Source organism: Grus americana, chromosome 5 (genome assembly GCF_028858705.1).
Source record: "Grus americana isolate bGruAme1 chromosome 5, bGruAme1.mat, whole genome shotgun sequence".
NCBI classification, from domain to species: Eukaryota; Metazoa; Chordata; class Aves; order Gruiformes; family Gruidae; genus Grus; species Grus americana.
Window position 1 is genome coordinate 40,741,578 of NC_072856.1, and position 26,822 is coordinate 40,768,399.

The 26,822-nt window shown below is 36.6% G+C and overlaps 1 protein-coding gene across 15 annotated transcripts in view; it reads right to left on the reverse strand.

Annotated features, from left to right (window-relative positions):
- Window positions 1-26,822, reverse strand: part of HECTD1 (HECT domain E3 ubiquitin protein ligase 1) — a 65,606-nt gene that overhangs the window by 3,084 nt on the left and 35,700 nt on the right. For 7 of the 15 annotated variants that reach the window (XM_054825977.1, XM_054825976.1, XM_054825973.1 and 4 more), the window contains 22 exons: window positions 26,415-26,509; window positions 25,863-25,968; window positions 24,740-24,874; window positions 24,517-24,656; window positions 23,642-23,965; window positions 23,042-23,208; window positions 22,683-22,859; window positions 18,021-18,857; window positions 14,585-14,806; window positions 12,723-12,856; window positions 10,708-10,864; window positions 9,635-9,857; window positions 6,997-7,051; window positions 6,575-6,757; window positions 6,025-6,235; window positions 5,859-5,944; window positions 4,580-4,707; window positions 2,496-2,697; window positions 2,214-2,351; window positions 1,350-1,957; window positions 220-298; window positions 15-108 (listed from right to left, as the gene is read on the reverse strand). In XM_054825977.1, the coding sequence (XP_054681952.1) occupies window positions 15-108; window positions 220-298; window positions 1,350-1,957; window positions 2,214-2,351; window positions 2,496-2,697; window positions 4,580-4,707; window positions 5,859-5,944; window positions 6,025-6,235; window positions 6,575-6,757; window positions 6,997-7,051; window positions 9,635-9,857; window positions 10,708-10,864; window positions 12,723-12,856; window positions 14,585-14,806; window positions 18,021-18,857; window positions 22,683-22,859; window positions 23,042-23,208; window positions 23,642-23,965; window positions 24,517-24,656; window positions 24,740-24,874; window positions 25,863-25,968; window positions 26,415-26,509 (4,501 nt within the window). The remainder of the gene's footprint in view (window positions 1-14; window positions 109-219; window positions 299-1,349; window positions 1,958-2,213; window positions 2,352-2,495; window positions 2,698-4,579; window positions 4,708-5,858; window positions 5,945-6,024; window positions 6,236-6,574; window positions 6,758-6,996; window positions 7,052-9,634; window positions 9,858-10,707; window positions 10,865-12,722; window positions 12,857-14,584; window positions 14,807-18,020; window positions 18,858-22,682; window positions 22,860-23,041; window positions 23,209-23,641; window positions 23,966-24,516; window positions 24,657-24,739; window positions 24,875-25,862; window positions 25,969-26,414; window positions 26,510-26,822) is intronic. The other 8 variants (XM_054825983.1, XM_054825981.1, XM_054825979.1 and 5 more) reach the window with 4 other exon arrangements.

The following is a 26,822-nucleotide window of genomic DNA, read 5'->3' on the forward strand; positions in this document are numbered from 1 at the left end:
ATATTGAAAGTTACCTCTGAAAGCCTCCATCTGTTTCTGTATACCAGTATGCATGCAGAAGTCAAACATGAGATCTACATACTCCTCTGCATTATCCATTGTTACAGTCTGCAAAGACAAAGTATAAATACTGTAAGAATTCACTTTGCATGAGAGTTACCGCTGAGACAGGAAAAAATTAACTGCTGTTTAAATTGTAAGGGTAGGTTGTTTCCTTACCTCATCTTCACCACCTGGCTTGAGATCCACAGCTGTAAACCCATATACTTTGGACGAAGGGCAAAACTGAAAATTTAGCCTTCAAAATACAAAGATAGTTACTAATTGGAAACAAGTCTGCTACTGCTTTTGCAAATACACCAGATTTATAAACTGCAGCCCCCACGCTCGAGTGTATCTCACTACATTTCCAACTATTCTTTGTGGATATGAACAGCAGTACCACAGTACAGAACTAATGGACTACACAGATAATACACATTCCAAATCTATGGCATGCACATGCATGTACTCACCCACTATTTATTTGCATTTGATAACCCTTGAAAATTTCAGAGTTTGATACCTTTAAGTTATCAGCTTCATAACTACTCAAACCATTTCATTCAGTTCACAAACTCAAAAAATCCTTTACATTACTTTCCAGCACTAACAGCTATAGAGCCACTTAACATACTAGACATTTAGGCCCTCCAATGGTGCTACTTGCTTTCTCTCTCTAACGAGCCATGCTAAAGTCCACATGGCCATAAACAATTAACTGAACTCTGACTACACAATCTTTGTGGCACAAAAATTTTAACAAATATCCCATAATATTAATGGTAGATAAACTACTGTTGTTTCAACAGAAATAACCTGAAACTACAAAGGATGACATCCCAACACAAGTTTACGCAGGTATGAGCGCTTTTGTGTCTTCAACGTTTGCTAACTTTTTGCAAATGTTCTGTTTAACAGGGATTCAAACACTGCACTGCGCGTCTATTAACACAATCTGAAATTTCAGTCTGTCCTCTCTAAAAGCTCTCCAAGAAACTTGATAAATTCCAATAGTTATAGCAAAGAAATTACTGATTCACACTTTTCTAAAGGTCTTTACAAGTATTTGGGTGTTTCTAGAGTCACATGGCATTGCAGTGCAGCAAGTGAGAAGAAAAAAATCCGCAACTAAGGAACAAGAATATAGCTACAGATGGCAAACTGGGACCGTGCTGCATCTCTAATGACTCCCCCTTGCAATGATACTATTTAAAATGAGAAATCTTACGTTTTTAATTATACACATTGACATTTGTCTCTAACATAAAACTGTGTGCATATTTATAAATAAACATGAAAACTCTTACCCCAAATCCTCTATGCTAAGTGGAGGCCCTGAACCCGATGGATTCTTTAGCATTAATTCCTGTAGTTTTGTGTTCTTTTCATCTTCTGACAGACTTTTGTTGCTTAAAATTTGACGCCTTTTAATTGCAAGGTCCTTTATTTCTTTTAGAAACCTAGCTCTATGTGGATTTACTAATTCAAAGTCTTCCCATGTTAAAATTCCATTAAACCAGGCAGGAGGCTTAGGTTTTGGTGGATCAAGAATAAATTCTGATTTGGAATCTTCTTCCAGACTTCCAACTGACAAGGAATCATGCCCTTCTTCTGTAGAAGCCTCCGATTGACTTTCAGTGCAGTGCAAGTCTCTGTCACCCCGTGATTCATATATCAACTTACTCATGTTACTTTTAATGTCCCCCATACACATGAGTTTAAAAAAAGGCTTAGAAATGGGTAAATCCACAAGTCTATTGTCCTGAATGCATTTAGCCAAGAAAATTCCAAGGAAATGAAAGAGTTTGGTTATTCTTTCAAGTTCATCACTATCTTGTGGGAATGGTGCTGTGAAGAGTCCACATGATCTCTGTACATAGTAGCCAGGGGGTTTCAATCCACCACCAATATCAACCTGATTTAAGACAGACACACAAAAAAAGTTGACATTGTTAAAGGTGAATTTAATTGTACATCTGTGCTGTTTAACTTCTTATACTCTACTTCTCTGTTAAGAAGAGAATAGGTAAGAAAGCAAGCTGTGGAACAGAGTGGTCATTCTTAATCATGATGAGTGGCTGCTCACTGATCACATGTTCTTCCCTTCCTGGATATCTAGCTCATTTTTATTTCATACAAGCACTCAATTTAAAATGCAAATTGAAATATACCTGACGAGACTCATCGTCTGGAAAGTCATCATCACAAAGCCAAGCTCCCAAATCTGTCCTCTGAAATTCTGCTGCCACCAATGCATAAAATTCCAAAGTGGGACCCAGGCCTGTTCCTTCCTCCCCTAAAAACTCAACCTAGAAAAACATAAGGAGTGTTAATAATAAAAGAAAATCCTAGTGAAATGTTCAAGTGTTGGTTGTGGAACAGGATATTCAATATCCCGGCCAGGTCATCAGAAATAGCTATCTAACCTCGACTGCTAGGCAGATATGCTTTACCTCTAGAACAGATTTTCTGTCTGCATGAATCTGCATGACATTTTCTGCCCATTCCATCAAGGATTCACCTCGCGGAACTTTCACTCTTTCATGTTTGAGGCGTCCAACTCTGAATTCTCCCGGATCATCACGTCGCACTGTGCTTGTGGTCCTTGTCCGTTCAACAGTAGCTTCACGTCTGTTCTGTAGCCATACAATTGCTCTGGAAAAAAAACAAAAGCCCAGTTGTTTAAAGCTTTGACATCTACCAGCATGAAAACTTCAAAGCAGCCACTAAGTAAAACTTACCTTGTTAAGTACTAATTACCTCCTCCTATTTTTTTTTTTTAGTTATATCCCAAAGTATTTCTCAGAAATATCCAAAATGCCCAAATACAGGCTGCTTCATATTTTATGAGTCTAGCAAACTAATTCATTTTTAATTACTATGAAGAGCCGGCCATAACTTCTGATGTAATAGACAGCACCAATGAAAACATACAATTCTTCATCTGCATTATTACAGTTTTCGTAGTACAGTGGAATGAACAGAGGGCAGCATTTACTATAGTATGTTTTAATCACAGATGCTCAAAATTGTGGATAGACACTTACTACAACTTCCATTATATACTGCAAGGCAGTATAAGGCAGTTGTACCTCACTCCATTGATATTGACCAAGTTTTACAGCAAGATTTACTTACTTACACACTTCGAGAAACATAGAACCAAATGTGAAGCATAATCATATGCATATAGACCCCTATCAGTGAAGGAAGAACAGTTGCCTCCAACAGCAGTATTTACATGAAGTCAAAGTTCAAAATTCTTGTATGTATTACCATTGATGCAGCAATAAACTATCTACAAAGTGACCATCTGTTAGTTATTTTGCAAGTATGGTCAAGTGTAATGACAAACAGAAAGTGTACACACCCAAGTGCGTGTACACACAGTTCATATACAGTATATGAGTTTTAAAAACTATTTCCAATATTTTAATGGCTTACCAAGTAAATACTATGCAATGTTTCCTGAAGGATCCCTTTAACACACAGTTTTTCTAATACATGACTTTTTTTCAAAACAAAAATGAAACAAAAAACCAAAACACACATGGTCCAGTTTTCCAGACCATTTTACCATAGAAGTTCAATTTTTCCATATTAAGAAGATTTCAATTGATGCCTTACAAGACAATACTTTTTACTTTCTTTCTAAATGCCCCATTTTACATTCTTCATGAGGCATTTCCACTGCATATTAGACACAACAGTAATTTTTGCAACTCACTGTCTACACTTTTCTTCCTCTTTGGAAAAAAACAAACAAAAATCAGCCAAGAAAATGCACAAAAACTAAATCTTCCTTATCACTACATAAAAGTGAGCTGGCAAAAAGGTTTACACTGTCTACATACTCTTGAGGTAATCACTGCTGCAATCAAAATATTGAGGATTCTTAAGTGAGAAAACACTTTAGAGGGTACCCTTACATGTTTTAATGTCTGGTTTTGTTACAGTTTCATTATGCAGCTAATACTAACTTTTGAAATAGCACCTATTTGTTAGATTTTTGTCTATTTTGTTAAGACTTTAGTGAATTAAAAATAAATGAATCAAAACAATCACGAAACCATTGTAGAAACTATAAGAGATATGTGCTTTGGTGTATGTTTTCAAAAAACATTTAATTCACATTTATTTTCAGATTTTTAAAATTTTGTTTCTTACTCCTTTATGCCATGAACTGCAACCCAGTTGAATTACTGCCTGATATGATAACCTAGCTAGAGGTACACAAACAAGTCTTCATGTAAAGTTGAAAAACGAAATTTCTTCATAGGAATTTCCTGAATAATATCAAACAGAAGGTAAGCTACTCGTCATAAACTTCTAACACAATGAACAAGAAACATTCCAAGTGTCCAAAAGTCTTTCTGAAGTTTTCAATCTTCTTCCCTTTTTTGCTGCTTTCTAAAATGCTTCACATTTGGCAAGCAAAATCTGTCTTGTTAGGATAAGGTCCTTCTGTGAATTAGCAATTAAAAAAACCTTTTTTTTTTTTTAAAAGGAAGTAGTCTTAATTTTTTTTTTTTTTTACCTTGATGCTCCAAATGCTGTGCATGTGAAGTACAACTGTCTTGTTTCAAATGGAATTAAGAAAGGACACTTGCTTGTTAGCTGCTCACACCAGTCTGGCAAAGCTCCACTTGCTAGTGCCAAGGGTTCCTGTAGTTTAATGCAAAGAAAAAAAAATAAAGCGTTTCTAATATTAGACTTGGATTGTCCCAACCAGTTTGTTACTAAGTACATAGACACCCAATACACCCTAGTACAGAGTTTTCATCTGAGCTTGAGCAGGTCTCTTCCTTCTCAGCAACAGCTACTTTCCCCCCTCTGCCCCTCCTCCTTTTAAATGCTATGAATGAGAACTTCAGCGAGTTTCTAGGACTCAAGAGTGAACACAGGGTGCTTTGGCACAAACACACTAAAAAAATGTAGTAAATCTCTGGGATATTTACTATTCAAAGCACTGTAGGGAGATCAGAGTATACAATTACCTAGAGAGAATTACTTCTGAGTTTTGCCCAAAAGTCATTAGATACTACCTCCTCAATACCAGAAGACACAAAAAACTTGGTGGTAGTAAAGATGATCCCCACTGAAATATTACTACAGTGCATTCTAAAATACAAGTATAACAAAAAAGACTGCAGAAATTATCACTACAAAGATATTCAGGGTGCCCAAACAGCCTTTAAAAGAACATGAAAAACTGAACTTTTTTTTAATGAATAATTGGAGCAACTTAACTATAATAAAAAAACCCCCAACACTCAAAAAGCACACAAGAGCCAAGCAAGTCAAGAATCTTCATCTTCTTTAAATCTTTGTTAAAGAAAATGTAGTTCTACTGAATAACTACATCTTCAAGTTTTCCTTTTAATGCATCTAACTGACCTAGTACCAAGAATATGTTTTCTAAATGCTATTTTTGAAAACTTTATGTGGAATGTATAAATAATAAAATGTTTGTGAACCCTAACATAATTAATTCCCTTTATTACAATACCACCCGATTACATACACACACTACATGGTAATATTGATGTTTGGTACAGAAAAAAAAATTATTCTTCCTAACGAAAAGATAGAATTCTATTACAACATTTTTCTTGGCATGTTTTTTTCAGACTAGCCTGTTCTTGCAGAATTTACTCATCCAAAAATATAAGGAAGAAAGTAACACATGAAACGACTCAAAAGTCAAAATGGCAAAAAAGCTAATAATTTCAAACAGTTGAAGTAAGGAAGAGTGTCATAGAGTCTTAAAACCAGTATTACATATATACATTATGCATAATACATTAATGTAATACCTCAATCTGTTGCAGAATCTTTGTAGTAATTTTTTTGCTTGTGAATTCATCTGGTGGAAAGTTAAACTGAGGATGCTCATCTCCTTCTGAAAATATCAAGACAAAATTTTTTCTTTATTTTGTTTTCATTAAAACATTAAGAAGCCCTGCTAGATAATTAATGTACCTTCTTGAGAAGTTCGTGCTGCGTAAGGGTCACTGGCGACTATATACAAAATGCGAAGTAACTGCAGAACATCTTCTACTCCACAGGAGTTCTGCCCACTGCCAGCTTTGGCCTGAGGTTGTTCCTTTGCCAAACTGAGGATATCGGAATTTTGAAGAGTAGAAATGGCCCCTTGACTTAATCCAGATTTTGATCCATGTTCACAAAAATCCTGTAAAAAAAGAATTGTTAAGAATGAAAATTGTGTGTGTTACTATCTTTAGGACTGCACAGTCCAAGTTAATGATTTGAAAAATCAGAACGGTTACTGTGTTTAACCTGAACACTTTGTTAAATTGTGGATGGTTCAAATCATGACTCAAATGCATTTTAAACATGACTGTATTTAATAGAAGACAAAAAAAAGGCAGCAAAAACTAAACTTGATATTGGCATGTGAAAAATCAACTTTCTTATCTGTGGCATATCCCTCCTCCACAGGAATCTTTAAAGCTGCAAAACAAAGCACACAGCCATTCATAACAACAAAAGTTTGGATGCAGACATATACCTTGTATGCAGCTATGAGCTGGGAACAATTTCTGTTTTTCCTAATACTTTTATTAGTGCCGGTTAATTTCCAGTGGCGCAGGAAAGCTGAGTCTGCATTCTTCTGCAGGTAGGTTATCAAGTCATTCTTTGGTAATTCATCAGTGCCAAGGTACTGCTCCACATGCTCTACTGACCAGCAACCCTACAACAGGAACCACCAAATGTTGGTTTTTCCTGATTGTAAAGTCTTTAAGATTTCACATGCATTACATCTTGTCTTTTTTTAAAGGAGCATGCATTTACAAATATACTCACTCATGTCCTTTAAATAATTGAAAACTGTTAGTTTTTTTAATGTAGCATTTCAAAAACTGCAGTAAGATTTGTTTTGCTTTTGTTTAAACAGCCATAGAAACATACACAAAGACAGAGAAGTCTTACCATTTTTCCACTTTCCTTTTCCTTATCGGAATCCTTCATTTCTCTGTACATGATTCTAGATATCAAAACAATGTGTTAATATTTCATACTCATAGCACATCTTCTAAATTCTGAAGTTATACATTGGCTTGTTAGACATCAATGACATTTAGATAACATGTAAACCAGGAATAGCAGCTGCTCTTTGCTGAACAGAACATCTGGGATACCCTGATGCAGCAAAGTTCTTAAACTCATATTTAATTTTTGAGATTTTAATATTTATTTTGCAAAGTATTTAATTTATGTTTCCTTAACTGCCGTTTGAGTAATAAAACAACTTTCATTGTGCAAATTTCCCAAACCAACTTTAGGTTCTTCACTACACATGCACCAGCTCTTCAAAATTTTGACATTCTAGGGTAGTTTGCTGTGTATTAATTCAGGAGATACACATTTACAACTATTTCTCATGCTTTCTAACTAGGAAACAGTTTTGTTACAGCACACAATTTTTGACACAAAACAACTCAGAAAATAGACGCAACTCATGAGCACTGCTGAAATCTGAAATATAAAGTTAGAAAAACTGCAATCACCTTACTGCAGTTCTTGCTTTCATATAGTTCAGTTTCCTAGTATGACAGAAGTTACATTGGTGTAGTAAGTGGAAAATACACACAATCATATAGTCTTATAATTTCTGTCTATATAAAGCAAGTACGGCCAAATTAGGGTAGAGAGAATAGTTGAGGTTGGAAGGGACATCCTGAGCCCTAGTTCAATACCCCTGCTCAAATGTTATGTTCAAATGGAATTTCCTGTATTTCAGTTTCAGCCATTTTCTTCTTGTCCTTTCATGTGTCACAACAAAGAAGAGTCTACGCTCTGTCTTCCTTACTGTGTCCCATCAGGTGTTCGTACACATTGGCAAGATCCCACAAGCCTTTTCTTCTCCAGGCTAGAGAGTCCCAGATCTCTCAGACTCTCTTTGTATGATAGATGCTTTAATCATCCTAGCAGCCCTTTGCTAGACTGTCTCTCTTGTACTGAGGAGCCCTGAACTGGACTTAGCACTCCAGATGTGTCTCACCAGTGCTGAGCAAAAGGGGAAGATCACCTCCCTCAACCTTCCTAGTGCAGTCCAGGATGCTGTTGACCTTCTTTGCTGCCAGGATGCATAGCTTGCTGGCATTCAACTTCATGTCCCTCAGGGCCTTTTCCGCCAAACAGCCTTCCAGCCAGTTGGCCCCCCACCTGTACCGGCAGTTATTTCTCCCCAGCTGCTAGGCTTTGCATTTCTCTTTGTGGAACTTCATGAAGTTCCTGTCTCACCATTTCTCCAGCCTGATAAGGTCTCTCAGAATGGCACGCAATCATCTGGTACAACAATGATTCCTCGCAGTTTTGTTTTGTCTGCAAGCTTGCTGAGGATCTGCTCTGTCCCATCATACAGTTCATTAATGTAGATGTTAAACAGTACTGGACCCGGTATTGACCCTTGGGGTACACCACTAATGACTGGCCTGCAGTTGGACTTCATACCAATGATCACAACCATCTGAGCCTGGCAGTTCAGGCAGTTTTCAGACGCTATCTACTCCATACTTTATTAGTTTGCCAACGAGGGAGAAAGCGTTGAAAGCCGTGCTAAAGTAGAAGAAAGTAACAACTGCTGCTTTCTCCGCATCCACTGAGTTAGCCTTCTATGACAAAATGACTATCACTTGGTTAAAAATGATTTCTTCTTCATAAATCCGTGCCACCTGTTCCAAATCACCTTCTTGTCCTTCACTGTTTGAAAATCGTTTTCAGGACTACTTCCATCACCTTTCCAGGGATGAAGGAAAGGGTAATCAGTCTGGTCTGTAGTTCCCTAGATCTTTCTTGCCCTTCTGGGGCATAGAGGTGATGCTTGCTTTCCTCCAGTCCTCAGAAATGTCTCACAATCACCATGACCTTTCAAAGATAATCAAGAGTGGCCAGCTCTTGTGGGTGTATCCCACTGGGTTCCACGGACCTGTACAACCTGTTTCTTTAAGTGTTCCCTAACCTTTCGCCCTTCACATCCCTCACCAGATTCAACTCCAGATGGGCTTTGGCTTTCCTAACCCCATATCTTCACACTGGGACAATGTCTCTATATTGCCCCCTGGGTCACTTGACCCTTCTTCCACCTCTTGCATGCTTCCTTCTTGTGTTTTGAGTTCTGTTGGGAGTTTCTTGTTCATCCACGCAGGTCTCCTACTGCCTCTGCCTGACTTCCCACACATTGGGATGGATTGCTCTTGAGCCTGAAGGAAGTAATCCCTGAAAAATCAATCATCTCTCCTGGACCTCTCTTCTGTCTAGGACTACATCCTCATGGGATTCTTCCAAGCAGATCCCAAGCAGACCAAATTCTGCTCTCTTGGTCAATTCCTTGACTTGTGAAACATGACTAACAAGTCACAGTTGAGCATTAGAAGTTATGACTTTTTTTGTTTCGTAGTCACAGCACTACCTTTAAAACCACTAAAAACATCCTGACATAAATGCAAGAAAAACTAATTCTAGCATTGCGTCCTACAGAGGAGGAAGAAAAACTTAACATTCTTTCTCACCCATTTCCTAAACGGTCACAGTGTTTTCTACACAGAATAACAAACTTGGAGCTTACGTGTATGTTGGCTCCCAAATACGTCTCAGTTTGTCAGATTTCACATTGCCATTACAGGAAAGCTGTAACAATTTCTGTACATAGTAAAAGATGGTAGATCGAAAGTTTGTTAAGGGCAGTTCTACTTCTCGAGTTGTTCCAAGACCTGAAACTTTCAAGGTAAGTGCTAAACGTGGTGAAGGCATGCACTCAACCTCTTCCAAGAGTTCTGAATGAGGGGTACCTGCACGTGAAAAATAATTTGAGAATCTGTTAAATAAATAAAAAAAAAATACAACACATGACAAGTTGGCTTAAACATTAATAAAGTAATAAATAAGGAAGCATGAAAACTTCCTGCACACATGTCAAAAATGATACTGAGTTGTAACTATGAACTATATCTAAGGGCTGCAACTCCACCACTTCTCTATGCGAGTAAAGCTAACAGGAATTTTTTAAATCCCTATTGATCCTTACATCTTGATAGCATCCCCTTAATATTATCACAGCACATGCATTCTTCTTTTCATACACAGTATCTTCCTGTTGTATTAACCTGTTTCAGTTCATCAAAATCAACAACAGCTTGTTTCCATATAAATTAAACCTACATATTCTTTTCGGTAGTGAACACTGACTACGCCCACACTGCTAAGCAAGAATGAACTAAGGAGCAAGATCGGGTGCTATGCTGCTGGTCATACAGACAGCTCAATTACTGTACTAGCTTTCTCCTTGCCTCTGCTTTGGACTGTTTCAACAAGCCCTCTCCAATCAAAGCTATTCTGGGTAGCTCGACACACAGATTCTTCCTTGCAGGTGTGCCCAGACATAGCAAGAGATTTATCACTAATCTGAGTTAAATTCATGAATATGCTTATTTTACACAGCATTTAATGTACTTTTCCCTCAATAATGCTTGGACCTGCACAGGGAGATGAAACTCTTATTCAAACACAGAAAAGCCAAACAGCCAGAAAGGCATGTTGTACTGGTTAACAGCAACAGGATCCCCAGAGCCCAGTGGGCCCTTCACAGTGAGTCTCCATACAAAAGCCAGACCAAGTATCACAAATGTCTTGTCAGCATACCTGGTGGAGGAATTTCTAGGTCAGTTGTCTGTTGAACATTAGTACGACCAGGTCTTGGGTCAAAAGCAGGAACTAGTGCAGAAAACTGCCGTTTCAATACATAATCATCATCCCATGTTCTTCTACGGCCTCCTTTAGTTTCATACTCCTCTTCTTCCTAAAAAAAAAAGTAGTTGGTTTTTTAGATTCTGCTATAAAGAATCATTTGATCAAAAAAATAATAGTTAGGGAATAGAGCAGTAATGTCAACTAAAATTGGCACAAAAAATACGAAAAGCTGGCACATAACAGTATTAGTTCCATTTAACTGGTCAAGCAGGAATCAATTGTCAAAGCCACAGACATACAGAAATTAACATAAAATGTCTAACCTTACAACAGGTGCGTTTACAAATTTTGGAAAGAATGAAACTTTCCATGAAGCATCAGAACATAGGGAAATACAGAGCATTGTAGACCACAAACTTGGCATATATATTTTGTGTATTCCACAAACTTTGGAATAGCAAAAAATTAAAAAAAAAAAAAACAAACAATGGTGTCAAAATAAACACATTAACTTTTCTGAAAACAAGAAGTATTTTTTTGAAAGTGTATACATATATTGATATATAACGTACACACGTTTTATCCAGAGATTAAATCAAATACCAAAATACTGGAACTATTATGGTGGGAAGAAATCTAACTTCCAATAAGCCTTAACAAGTATTAATTGCCTATGACTTTTCTACAAGTTTTTAATCAGTTCAACTCCTCCTTGAGAAGAATTACATAGTATTTCAGAAGGAATAGGACTGGAACCCAAGAAACAAAAATTTTCTTTTCCCAATCTGATTCTTGCTGTATAATCGTAAGCAAAGAATAATTTAGCTGTTTCTGCTTCTTACCATGAACAACAATAGTAACTCCATTTAATAATTTCTGAAAAGTGATCAACAATCTACAAACTAAGGTTATTGCTTGCATTGTAGACCCATTTAAGTATTACTAGCTTTTCCATTCCTAACTTCCTATCTTTGTGCAGAAGAAATATTTAGTAATGTACTTGAGTTTCTATTAAAAGCATAAACATAGTAGGTTTAAAGTGCTAAATACTTTGGTTTAAATGGCTAAAAGTTATGCATATTAATTACAAGAGGAAGTTTTGATAATTCCATAAAACAATATTTACATTTATCCCTAATCCCTAATGAAGTCTTAGATTTTTTTCTCTTGGACCATGCAATATCCATTCTGATCAACGGTGTTAGAAGATAAAGGTTTCATCATACCACTAAAGAAGAATCAAATGAAAAGCCAGAACTCACAATAACGTAGGCAAGACCTATGTGGACTAACCTGCTGGGTTTTGTCTTTTTTTTTTTTTTTAAAGCAGTATTTCCTCTGGCATACTTAAATTATTACAGCTTGCTTCACCCAGGCCTACAGTTAAACACATCCCAGACCCGTATCATTACAAAATTCAGCAGCCTACTCACAAAGTTATACCATTTTATCAGCCAGTGAAATAATGATCCATCATTTCTACTGTCAACTTGTTCCCAGGATGTTGTTAAGATGTTAATTCTGACCTATAATGTCTCAGGGTGTGCTGATGTTCAAAAACGCTTTTCTCTGGAATAAGTGTTGAAGGTGGTACAATCAAATTTGTACAGAAAGGGGACTGCCCTGTTAGCTATCCTCTCTAGTGAGGTCTTGTAATTTCATCACACCCATTTGAATGCATGAGAACACAGCTTTCTTAACACTCAAAATATATGCGAGAATGGGGAAAAGGGACAACGAACTGTCTTCATAAAATAGTATTCAGTTTGCAGCCCCTGAAAAGTACAACATGATTTTAACTTTGGCATTTCATTTAGAGTCTTAATGGGTAGGTACTCCAAACCAATAGTCCTAAATCTAAATACGTTTGTTTTTATTAATGGAAAGACTATAGCTAGGACCCTATCTTGAGGGAAAAAACCCAAAATTTTAATGCATCTGTTAGTCAAATGCTAACTATACTGTACCATAACTTCCTCATATTCTTGATCTTCTTGGTTATCATCTTCATTTTCATCATCTTCTTCATCTGGTTCAGGTAGATCCTCATCATCATCTAACTCTGCCAACAGAGTACTAGCTCGGCAGCTATCAAGAAAATCTATAATACATATATATATTTACATATATATAAGACAAGAATAACTTTTAAAGCAAAATTTTGAAAATTAGAGAACAGGAGCATTAGGAAGAGTAAAAAAAACAAATCTCACTTAAACAAGAGAAAGAGAAAACAAAAACATTGTTTATGGCATAAGATTAAAAGCTGTGATAAAAGCATACACCTGACAAAGTCCAGGGGTCTAGTCAATAACATGACTAACAAAAGAAGCACTTAACATTTGTATAATTAAGAGTGATCAGCAAAATTGATCAGTTTCTCATTTGCATATATCAAACATTTTATAATTACACTTACTTTAAATTACAAAAGATCACCAAAAAAATGGTACATAAATGTATACTGTCTGATTCTATGTTTAATTAATTTTAAAAATAGGTTAATGATATAATTTCCACTAAGAATGTATGACTTAGACCTCAAATTACAATGTAAAGGACATTTAAAATAAACATTTAAGAATGATATTTTTAAAGATTCAATTGCTAATTAATTTCTGTAACAAGAAGCTGAAGACAGATAGAAAGTTTAATTTCACCCACCTAGTACTAAGGCTTAAAAATCAATCCCCCAACACCAGAAAAGAGAAGTTCATAGCAATCCAAGGTGGACTGGGATGAATCTCTGAACTTTTACTTTTTTCTATACACATATAAACTATGTATACCACTTAAACACCCTTTGAATTGTTGCCAATGCCCCAACAGAAACTTTAAGGTAACTATTTGCCCAGTTCTTTATGATTTAAGACTTGTCACCCAAACAAAATGTGAGACTTTTTATATTAAAAGAATAAAGGGAGATAGCATATGTAGATATCTTAACTGCCTCCAAGCAGCTCAATTCCAATATCCATTGAAATTGCCAGATATTTTTCAAGCAATTTCAATGGGCTATAGGAGAGGCAAAATAGAACACAATCTTAATCCAATCAAATTTGAAACAAATCAAGTATCTCATCTTCAAATAGCATCTTGCAATGTATCTTCCCGTATCTAGCCCACGTTTTTCTTGATTTCATTTCATCGACTTAATTCCTAGATATTATCAATCTAGTTAACTTCAATCTTCTTTCACAGTATTCATATCCTGCAAATAACTTCTGTCCTAATGTCTGTTTCTCGTCTATAATGCCCATATAACTCTGGATTTTATTCCTCAAATCAAATAATTCCATTCTCCGTATTATTTTAATTTCTGTGTTCTTTCCATTTTTTTTTTGCAATTACTATTATGGTATTGAGATACATGGAACCTCATATATTATTTTAAATGTATAATATGCCTAATAGCGGATGCTTTTCAATCACTGAGTAATACAAGGTACCTCACACTGAGCATGTAGCATGCCTGTACAACACCGCAAGAAATAACATTTTGATTTTAATTAGAGGTTCACATGCAAACCACATTAGATACTAAACTCATTTGATTAAGGAAAAGATTAAGCACCTAAATAAACTATACCATAACTAATAGTAACGCAGGATAGAAATTGCTGAAAATAAAGATCTGAAAACATAAGAAAATACTACTACATTAACATTATTTCACTTACTGCCGTACAGAACTAGTAACATATGAATGGCTCAACTTTATTTACTGAAAAGTATTTGAAACTACTACATGAGAAAATCATAACAACAGAAGAAAAGGAAAAATCATTAATGGGAAGTCTGCTTATGTTCATTTAAAAATGAAACTTACCATATAAAGAATATTCTGCCTCCTGACCTGTATCGCTCTCACTAGATGTTGATGTTAGGCTAGTAGTTAGAGTATTACTAAGCGACTGACCAACAGATAAAACTGTAGTTGCTGTAGCTACATTGCTGCTGCTAGTAACACTGGATGTAGACATGGTCACTGTTGATGTGGTACCAGTTGTAGTCAGATTAGGAAAACTTTGGGCACCCATAAGAGGAGAAGCTATAGATAAAGATATGGTAAGATAAAATAAATGATTTGATGACTTGAAGAGTACAATTTACATGCATGAGCCCTGTGCTGAAAAATATATTTGGGGTTGAACACTTATCAGATGTAATGGCGTTATTTTACAATAAAGAATAACAGACTAAAGGGGAAGGGTTTCCCAGGACAAAAGTGCACCCTACAATGCAGATGCCCACTTCTGAGTGTACTGTCTTGCATATATTTAAAACAAATACTTCTATTAAATAAATCCCCAAATCCCACTGTAAATCTGAAATTACTTAATTTCATTTTCAACATATGAAAATATTTCTAAAATCTGTTATTCCAATACTGTGTCTGTCTTTAAGCCTAAAATGTAATTTAACCTCTAAACAGCAATAATATTATATAGGGAAAACAGTTTAACTACACATAAATGAATTGAGAAAAGAACGTAAGACAAATGTGAAACTTTTGATTTTTGTGCATTTTTCTAAAGTTCTTAAAGCAGCTCTGAGTTGTTATCTTTCACATAACTATTAGCACATGATGAGCACATGCCTAACTGGCAGTACTGCGAAACATGTGACTTAATACCTTACTTATGTTGGATAATTTATATAAATAATTTTCAGAATAAACAAGCAACAACTAAGAAATCACCTTACCACATATTCAAGTAAAACACAGTAAATGCATTTTAGTTAACAACTGAAACTCACCATAAACTCAATAGAAAGAATTTCAGTTAGTGTACATAACAGAGTAAGTTATACCTATGTGTATACATTTACATCCCAGTCTTCAAAACATTTTCTCACATGGTTGTCTTCCAACATAGGAGGTTAATCACATTTGCAGGTGCAAATTTGAGGGGCCACCTATACTTTAAATTTAAACCTTATATTTTTCTATCTACCTTTTCTAAAATTTATCAAATGCAAGTTTTGCAGTTTTAAAGTAACCATTTTCATTACTGCAGCTTATGTAAACTGAGGCACTGCTTTCTTACAAGAAAAATTAATCTAAATTCTGAATTTCAGACTATTATATCATCAAGGTTTGAAAAAGTTACTATCATTGAAGAAGGGTACAACACAGCCAAGATTCTTCCCCTACATGCATTTGGTAGCTTTTTGAGAAAACTAAATGTTACACTTTATTTTTGTTGTTTGTCAGATACTCTTTTCTTTTTTTCCCCTCAGGAACATAAGTAACACTTTGCAAATAAATATGCAAATTAAAAAAATCAGCAAAGGCAATCCAAGTAGGTACAGTGCTTGAAATTATTTCTACGCGTGGGGAGGGAGAGAGTGAAATTTAAATTTAGTGTTGTTAACAAGCCTATGCTCATCTCTATGAAACCATGGAAATTTTGCAATCCAAAGGGGTTTTATTTTGTTAAGAACTTGAAAGTAAGCTCTTAAATATTTGTATCTTCCACCCACTTCTAATTACTCACAGTAAACTCTGTGCTGTTACAATAAACAGAAAAAGCCATTAAGTGTCAGCATTTCATTTACTCTGAATTCAAGAGCAAATTGAAACTGGCTACCCTAGACACCACTTAACTCCTGGCAAATACGGTTTTTAAATGCAACCACAACCACCACAGCAAATCCAACAAGACATATCACTAATCATGATTTCAGACTTGACAACTTTGAGGGGGTGAAATGTTGGGGGGTGGGAGGGTGGTTTTTGGGCGTGGGTTCTGTTTACTTTTAAACCTGGACAGGCAGGAGGGGCAAAGTCCAAGTTTTTTTACAATGCTCTAATATAACTTCAGTGAGATTGCTCAATTTAGTCTCTGATCTCTTTTTGGGACACAAACCCCCACTTACAGTTTCTCTTTGCATAAAATGTATAAAACAAAATAATTCCTACATGAGGGATAATTTTAAAAGTATGAATATATTAAATCAAATTTTTACTTGCCACATTCTTATGTCCAACTTTAGCACTGTATGATACCAAGCATTCATGAAATCTGTTAAGCATGCTGTTGAAGTATCTTACTATGGCTTTCAAAGGTGCTCTCTCTCCTCCCAGCACAAAGCTACTTCAGAACCAGAGGCACTGACTATCTGCCTAAAAGGGGATCAATTACTGGAAGTCTTCCCTTGATTATCCTACCTACATTTTTAATGCAGGCTGCAAATGTTTCCCCCCATCCCCAGTACCACAATATGAATGCAAGAATACATTAAAAAAACCCTCTCCAACAAAAAACACTATTAAAACGATTTAGAAATGCTAAAATCAAACACCACATTTTTTAAATAAGGAAGCACAGAATTCTTAGAAAAGCATGAAAGCTTAACAAGAAACTGAGTGCTTCTTTCTGGCTTGGGTAATTTTACATTTTCTAACTTGCCTACCTCATGAAATGCAGCTCTCTGGTTAAAATACTATCACCATCACTGAACAAAATCCCTAATAAGGCTGGCTGAGTAACAAGTCTGATGGGAGCATGCTGAAAATTCAGAAGAGTGAACTCACTCACAACAAGCAGGTTTACAACTTACCTGCTAATACCTTGATCCTCCATATAATTTGAGAACATGCAAATATTAAAGCATGTACATAATGCCATTTAAATCACTGCTAACTACAAACTTCCTTACACTTAATATGCCTGAACAGTTCGCCGAATCTAAGCCTTAATGACCATACCATCTTTAGAAAACATGCACAGTAGTTAAGAGTATATTCAGTTATTCAGCCTGATAGAATGCAGGAATCTTAAAATTTCATCATATTGCAGTTTACTTTTTTCTTTCTACTGTGTTCTTAGTTCCTAAGCTTAGAGACTTCACAATATGCACAAACTGAGGAAAATGCAAAAATAACGGAAATAGGCCCATATAACGTGAGTATGCAAAATCGACACAGAGCAAGAGTATCTCACATTAGCTACTGTTGCTAGTCTTCCAGGCTCTTGAGCTAAACCACGCTCTCCTCCTAAACATATAATAGGCATAAAATTTGAATTATTTTTTATCTGATGGGTACCACAGTGTAATCTGACATCACAGGGGAATGTAACACTTTCAAGTTGACATGAACTCTGTGAGCTCTTCATGAGTTCTACTGGTGCACACAAGGTCCAGGCTGTTCTAAGTTCATTTCTCTATCAAGCCAATAGAATCCAAACTTCTTTAAGTCTAATGAAAGCCAAAGAAACAACAAAAGCTTCAACTAAAAATAAACATAGCGTACTTACTTGCAGTACTCATGACATTTCTTCCCAAAGTATTAGTATTATTATCACTGCTACTTCTGCTTAAATTCATGTTGTTTGTGGCATTTGTACGTGCTATGTTTGCCACTCTTCGTACAAAGGACTCCAGGCTGGAAGTTTCTCGAGATGATAAGTTAGGAACACTTGCACTGGAGCTCATTGGTGCCCCAGCAGCCAACAAAGAACTGACTGACAGTCTGTTACTCGCTGAAGAGCTTAGAGGTCGTTGAGAAGCTGCTTCTTTATTAGTCAGTTCGGAGACTGAACTCACATCAGGAGAGCTTACACTAACAATTCCCATGGATATAGCACTGGACTCCCCAGGAGTACGTATCGAGTTATCAGGACCTAACTTTCTCTCTGCATTTTCGTTTCCCATGTCCGCTGTTAAGGTGCTGGTGCTTGCACTGGAAGATGACCCTACTTCAGCCTGAGGCACACTATCAGCGGAAGACAGAACAACAATTGGTTCATGGACGTCAGTGCCTGAAACTATATTTTGCTCCATTACACTTTCTGATCTCCGCTCCATTTTGGTCGAACCCAAGCTGATGTCGCTGCTACTGGCCACGCTACACACAGAACTGCTGCTTCCTTTTCTACTTGAGGAGCCTGCAGCAGCAGTCGTCTTGTCTGGACAGTTGTTTTTCACCAAGCTGCTCCATGACTGCGTTGTGCCTGAAACAGTGGATGAAACAGGTTTGGGTGATGCCGCTGAATCAGGGTCGTACCCTGGTGCAAGCTTGAGGTCAAACTTTCCTTCTGCGCCCATACGGTAAGAGTTAGAGCCACCAGCATCCCAGGTGACATCAATCCAGCCTGGAAAGGGACAGGAGTTTGTGAGATCCAGCAGAAAGCAGACAGGAGCGTGTCAGACAGTAGCTCCACAATGTGGGATCAGCTTCTCATAAGGGCTGCGTATCTGAATTAATAAAATCACTAAATAACCCTTAGTGCCAATTAAAAAGGAAGTGTTTAAATCTAAACAATTTGGTATTTTAAGATGTTAATGTTGAGGCAACAAGCGTGATTAGCCTCTATCTTCAGGGTCCCAGAATCCAGCCGTAAGTAGTTTCCTTCAGGAAGGAACCTGACCTATTAGGATCTCTCAGATTTTTATGATTAGATTCTCTAATATCAGAAATTTATATTAATATGTATCATCATAACTTTATTAATATTTGTTAAGGAACTGTAATTCTTGCAAGGACGTTCTATGATGTTTTTCTTTGTTGGATGCTTCTGTATGAGCACAACTACCTGACACAAGACATTTTATGAAACTGATTGGTTTGGGATTTTTTTTATTCTTGTCTTCTAACAAGAAAGAATTAATTTACTGATACTCAGTTTTTTAGTTCAATAATTTACACAGACTCCAACACCCCTATTCATAGGAAAGGTCTTACAGCAGTCAAGTAAGTACTACTTCAAGTAAGATTTCAGCATTGCAAAGAGAATACATTTCATAGAATGAAACTTTATACTGGGACCAAAATAGCACTGAAAAGAGATGCTACTCTGCAATGCCTTTATTAAATGATTAGAGTACTAGTATTTTTTTAAACAGTTAAATGTAATAAACCTGCAATAATGAGGGTAACATGCAAAATTTAGCTAACTAGGTCAGAAATAGGGGCAAAATAGAATTTATTTTTGCTTGTCTGAGTATGTACCACAATCTCAGAGTCACCTAAAAAAATTCCTTCTAGTATTTCTCACTGTATGTTAACTGTAACAAAACTTGGTGTCACTACTTTAATTTGTACACATTTTCTTCAGAAATAAAATCTCTAAAACTCAGTCATCTTCTGTTACAAGATGTCAAGTCTAGATGTACACATATATTTTTCTTTAATAAAACAGAAGGGAGCTAATTTGAAGTAAAATATTCTTTTCAGTACTGTCAGGTACACTTTTACCTTATAACTACGCAAAAGTCATCACTTCTAGACCAAAACAGAAGCTCACAGGCAATTTTCTATTTAGAAATATCACTCTGGAGGAAGAGTATTTAAAAATGGGTAAAGTTTTCAAATATGGTAAGTAGACATCTCATCCCCACATGAGTAGATTTAGATCACATTCTTGTACGATTTTATTCCATCTTCATGAGCTATACCTTGAGTAGCTTCACGTCACTAAACCTTTAAAAGGTAAAGTTGTGAAACAACTCTGAAATTTTTTTTACTTTCTGCAGTTTGTCTTTCTTATCAAATAAAAAAAAAAAAAAAAAGAAAGAAGTTCCATACTGTGGTTCAACAGTATCACTTTTCCCCTTTATGAATATTTCAACAGGGTATTTTGCAGAAGCATTAACTAAACAACTGCTCTTGTTTTGTACAGTTCCTTTTCCTAAAATATTAGTAGCAAACAGTTTTAAATCTGCACAATATTTTAATACATATTATGTATTCGGAGTTTTACTGTTCCAACAATTCAGCCCTAAAGCAACTCAAGATTTGTCTAAGCTTGTGAATAATGACAAAAAAGTCAATGGGATACTATTTTCAAAATTCTATTTGAAAGACAGCTGTGGCAGGAATAAAAGTCTGCTGATACACTGTGTTGGGTTTGCGTGGCAGGGTTTTGGTAGCGGGGGGGCTACAGGGGTGGCTTCTGTGAGAAGCTGCTAGAGGCTCCCCCTGTGTCTGATAGAGCCAATGCCAGCCGGCCCTAAGACGGGCCCGCCGCTGGCCAAGGCCAAGCCAATCAGCGCCTCTGTGATAACATATTTAAGAAGTAGAAAAACACTTAGGGAGAGAGAGCTTTTGCAGCCGGAGAGAGGAGTGAGAAGATGTAAGAAACTCTGCAGACACCAAGGTCAGTGCAGATGGAGGGGGAGGAGGAGCTCCAGGCGCCGGAGCAGAGATCCCCCTGCAGCCCGTGGTGAAGGCCATGGTGAAGCAGGCTGTCCCCCTGCAGCCCATGGAGGAAGGATGAGGGGGTGTAGCGATTCCACCTGCAGCCCGTGGAGGACCCCACGCCGGAGCAGGTGGAGACACCTGAAGGAGGCTGCGGCCCGTGGGAAGCCCACGCTGGAGCAAGTTCCTGGCCGGACCGGTGGACCCGTGAAGAGGGGAGCCCACGCCAGGGCAGGTTTGCTGGCAGGACTTGTGGCCCCGTGGGGGACCCCACGCTGGAGCAGTTTGCTCCTGAAGGTCTGCACCCCGTGAGAGGGACTCCATGTTGGAGCAGGGGAACGATGAGAGGAGTCCTCCCCCTGAGGATGAAGAAGCGGCAGAAACACCGTGAGATGAACTGACCGTAACCCCCACTCCCCGTCCCCCTGTGCCGCTGAGGGGGGGGAAGGTTGAAGCCGGGAGTGAAGTTGAGCCCGGGAAGATGGGAGGGGTGGGGGCAAGTGTTTTAAGAGTTGATTTTATTTTCTCATTCCTCTACTCTGTTTTGCCTAGTAATAAATTAGATGAATTCCCTCTCTAAGTTTGGTCTGTTTTGCTCGTGCCGATAATTAGTGAGTGATCTCTCCCTGTCCTTATCTCAACCTGCAAGCATTTCGTTATGCCTTTTCTCCCCTGTTTAGTGAATGAGGGGAGTGAGAGAGCGGCTCTGGTGGGCACCTGGCCCCCAGCCAGGCTCAACCCACCACATACACGTTTCACATTGTTTGGTATCACCATTTGACAAGCAAACCTCAATTTCACCTATGCTTAAATAGGAAAGTTTTACTGGAACATAGGAATGAAAACACTAATTCAGTAGAGTACTACTCACCAATAATACCTAAAGTCTTCAAAGTGAGAATGTAGCTATGGATACTGTTGCATCTGATAAGAACAATATACAAATGACGGAAGAATTCCCTACAAGCTATACTGTATAGCTTAAATAAGATTCAAAGTTTCAAAACATTTTAAGACGTTGTACTTTGGATATTTCTCCATGTTTGAGAGCTTACAACTCGACAAACTAGAATAAATTTAAAAATCTGGCTAAGAGTGGCTGAAGATGCTTCAGAAACAAGGCAAGTCTTATATACCCCAAAATAGGGGGCGAAAGGGAAAAAGGTGGAAAGCATGTACAGCTGACAAGATCATCACCTCTTCTGGAGCCTCTTCAGTATCTTAGCTTCCTGAGCACTGACTTCCCTGGATGTTGCATGTTTTTATTTTGCTGCATAAATTAATTACTTCTCATGCTTCTAATTAAAAAAAAACCCAAAACAACCCAAAATAATAACAACTTGATCCCAACGAAGCTAGCAAGGTAGGAAAGGTACAGGATACAACAAAAGTCAAGAAAAATATTGCAAATGCTAAGCTAAAAGAAATGAAGAAAGTAATTATAGATTTTGCAGGCCCAAAGCTTAATTAATCAGTTTGCATCAATCTCCTTCGTATACTTTTTCTTCCTTGTAACAGATATCTAAATAACGTAGTTTGGTATTTTAATTAAGCAAAGCACTAAAAAGTTTGATTTACAGCAAGAATTTTTTTTCATGCATTAAAATGGGATTTCACAAATATATAACAGCAGTTGTAGCATTTGAGTTCCTTCTTGCCCAAATATTTCAAGTTTTATAAACTTCTTCAAGGCACTACAAAGGAAATACTTTAATGCTACCAATTCCACATGAAGTAATCATGCTACAGACATTTACCAATTCAGGCAATTCCTGCTCACCGTTATGCAATTCTCCTGTAACAGTGCCCTCACCCTGTGGGCTTCCATCCTGATCTCTCCATTTCCAATCAATTCCTCTGATTACACGAGCTCCTGGAACCATATATTTCAACACCTGAGAACGAACCAGACGTCGCTGCCTTCGCAGATTTGCTTCGGCTTCTTTAGCAGCTTTTCCTACAAGAAATGTAAATCGAAATGAAAAGACTTAAAAGTATAGAATGGGGAATAATTTTTAGCTTCAGCTTCTAAGCAAGTTCCATTGCAAAAGTTAACCTGCTTTTTCACACTGATTTTTATATTGTACGTTCATTAGCATTTTAAGAGAACAAATAGGATGTACATATTCTTTTTCTTACCCAGCTGGTCTTCACATACTCCATTCACAGTGCCATAAAGTTCAAATCCAGACAGGGAGAGGTAGTGTGTTTGCCCACTGGCATTCTTGCCCATCTGTTTTATTCTAACATGTCTCCAACCTTGTTTCTCATCCTTTGGAGGATCTAAAGGCCATGTTGCTGTAGACCTTTAAATTTATTAGAAAGGAGGTGCGACAAAAAAAAAAAAGCAAACCCAAAAAGCTTAGTACCCAAAGCAAACAAAACCATAATGCTGATCATGTAGGGATAAAATCAGAAAGCTACCAAGAATACAAGACACACAAAACCTATCAACATTAGGGACAAACTCTGGACGAGTGCTGATGTTACTATTCTCTCAAAAAAATATCAAATGCAAAATTTACAGTGATGGAAAAAGAACAAATGCCATTGTGTGAACCATACAGAGAACTTATGAATCATTTATTTTTCCAGGCCATCCCTGATAATTTAGATCACCTATCATTTGTTTATACAGTTACATTATTACACCTATAGCACACATTAAATTAGTCTACAGCCAAGTACATCTTTAACTAGGCTCAGTTTTATAAAAAGTAATAAAATACACAGACATACCCCGGTTCGTTGAGACTACAGTCATCCACATGGGTATACAAAGTAGTCCAGTTCTGTCCATCCTTAGATACCTGAAAAACCCAGTTTCTGAGAGCAGATCGTCCGTAACCTCGAGCATGGCGTAATGTGTAAGCTGATGGTATAACCCAAAGGCCAAGATCTATGGCAAACCAAGCGTTCTTATCATCGTTAGTATGACAATTGAGCGCTGAACTGTCACGGCTTAGGATGTCTTCTAAACGGCCATAAGGCAGGTTTCTTCCTTCTGAGGATGTAACCACTACTAACCCATAGGCTGCTGGATTTACCCACTCATATGCAGTTCTATATTAAAAAGAGAAATGTACTGTTCAATTATTACTAATATTAAAAAAAAAACCAAAAAAAAAGGGTATCAATAACATTTGACATTTAATGTAAATTGTAGATTACAGTTGAGTTTATTACAAAACAAAATTGTAGTAATAATTTTAGAAAATTAGATAACTTTAGATATGTTTGAAACATCTCTATACTACAGTGTTTAAAAAAACCAAAACACAAAAACCTAACAACAAAATACCCAAACAAAACCATGGCCAACAAATAAGCAAACAAACAAAAAAAAAAAGACCCAAACTTCCCCACCCCTTCATTTCTTAGGTAAGCATACAAACAAATTCTCAACACAACTTCAGAGATTCATATTTTTCTATTATTTAAGTAGAGCAAACAAAATGTAATTCTATTGATCAACAGTAAAAGCGAAGATACCTCTCACTCCTAAAATATTATAACAGATTTCATTTCGTTATGAATCCTCTCTCCCCACCCTGCCCCATGGATCACAATTTACTGTATCTAACCTCAAAATATTTAGCTTTGAAGAAACTCACTTTGCATTTGTCCCAATCCAGTAAATAATTCCATTTTCATCAAAATCATGTTGATGCCTGAAAACAAATGTTTGGCCTTCACGCAGTTTCCGTACAAAAACAAATGAAGCCCTATCAAAGTCGTACCATTGCTTTGCTACCTGCAGATGAATGAAAGGAAATAGAGTATTAGAGATGCAGAATGCAACCATTCCATGTGAACTGTGTGTGGTATGCTACTCACCATTTTCAGGAGATACTGTTCTAGAGATTCAACAGTCGCCAATGGCTCCATCTTTAGCATTCTACCAGTTCGATCTATTAAAGACGTCTCCCCTGAGGCACGTTCCAAACGAAACCTCAAGCGCCTTGTTAATATCTGAAAGAGTAGCTGAAGATTAATGCAGGCTCTTCTATTTAAGTTTTGTAATTTTAAGAAAAGTGATATATTTCACAACAATAGTTTTAGTGGCATATCAAGTATTTTTGTTGCAATATTTAAGCAAACTATATTCTAATTTAATGCTTTAAGAAGTAGTTCCCTAGTACTACATTTTTTCAATTAATCAAACAATTCTTTAATGTGACAGTCAATGTGTAAGTCAATTACACATTCAAGCTAATTTTTTCTCACTTTTCATGTGTTTTCATAGCTTTTATTTCCACATCTTGTAACCAGCTACTACAATAATATAAAAACTGAAAACGCTTTTTCAAAATGTTCAATAGCAGCAGTGGTTTTTGCAACTTTCTGCAACTATTTTCTAATAATTTAGCATCGAAACAGAAATATTCATACTTCACTGACATCTTGTCAAATCCTGAAATGTGATTTCAAATAGAAAAAATTAAGACTCCGCACAAAGTGGACAAAACCAAGTAATATTTTTAGCCAAACTGCAGCTTTCCTTTATAAGAAGCTGCTGATCCTGCAGGTATCTTGTATTATGAAATGAGCACACAGCCCTAGAAGGGACCCTTTTTAACCATTATAACCATCCCTAGTCATCACAAATAAACATGTCTTATAATCGTCTTCAACAAAATGCTCATTCAACTAGTAAGAATACTTACTAGGGGGCATATTCCCATATAAAGAGAACAATACTGCTAGACGAAAGAACAAACACATCTATTCAATCAAAATTTGCTTTCACCTCACAGTGTAAAAGTGACAGTAGAGGAACACCCGTTTAGGTTAAGTGTTAGAGAAAATATATGCCAAAAAGTTCATTGTTCTTTACCTAATTCTATCCACCTTTACAAGAGCATGCTTCATACAGACCTAATGTAACTTTTCCTGAAATTCACCTATAACATTCAGTTGTATTACTCAGTATGATATATTGTTACCACTGTACGTTTACCTGAAGATTATAGGTAGATCCTGGTGTATCATACAAGTGGAGAGGTAGACGTTCGATAGATTCTAACACTGCTATCAATTTCCGAATTAATGCAACTGCTGGACGACTGCAAAAGTGAACAGTTACTATGTTACCACATAACAAAGAGAAAAAATATCCTACAATATTTTAGAGAATAGTACCCAGCTGTAGCAGATACTTCAGCATGCTATTTCTATTGGTATCACCTGTTCTAGTCACATGGTTACAGCACAGTAAGAAAAATATTAATCTGCACAGTGATGAACAAGAGTCATCTTTATATTTGTCAACAGATGTACATTCAATATAGTTGACTCTTACAGACAGAAGTAATTCAAGTAAAATTTTAAAAATTTAAAAAGATTTTAAAATCAAATGGTACTTCAATAGGAGATGCTGTCTTTCAAGATCAATTTTCTATTCCAGAGAAAGACAAATTGAAATGGAAAGAACTGTTCCTTTGTCTTTAAATTATTTTAAACATACCGTACTACTTCACAGATGCAAAGTTTGGTTTGGTTTTGGTTTTACCTTTCATCATCTTCATTTTCACTGAATGCTGTTTTGAAAACGTTTATTCTCTCTACCAGTTGACTACAGTCTTGTTTCACATCTAAATCAACATTCTAAGAGGAAGAAAAAAAACAACAAACCAACCAATGTTACTTCTAATACAAATCAATACATTCATTCTTTACACTAGCAAAATCATCTTCTCAGGCTCACTGAATTCCGTATTTAAAGTGTACGTGAAAAGCTAAATAATAACAGCCATTAGAACTGACCATTGTTAATTTAAAGATTTTTAATGGCTTATCTGAACCAAAGTCATCTGTTGTAATAGCATATATTCAACACATAGACCACTACACAGAGCAAGTCTGCTTGATTGTCATCAAGATGGGAAAAAGGCCACATTTATAATAGATTTTTTTTAAA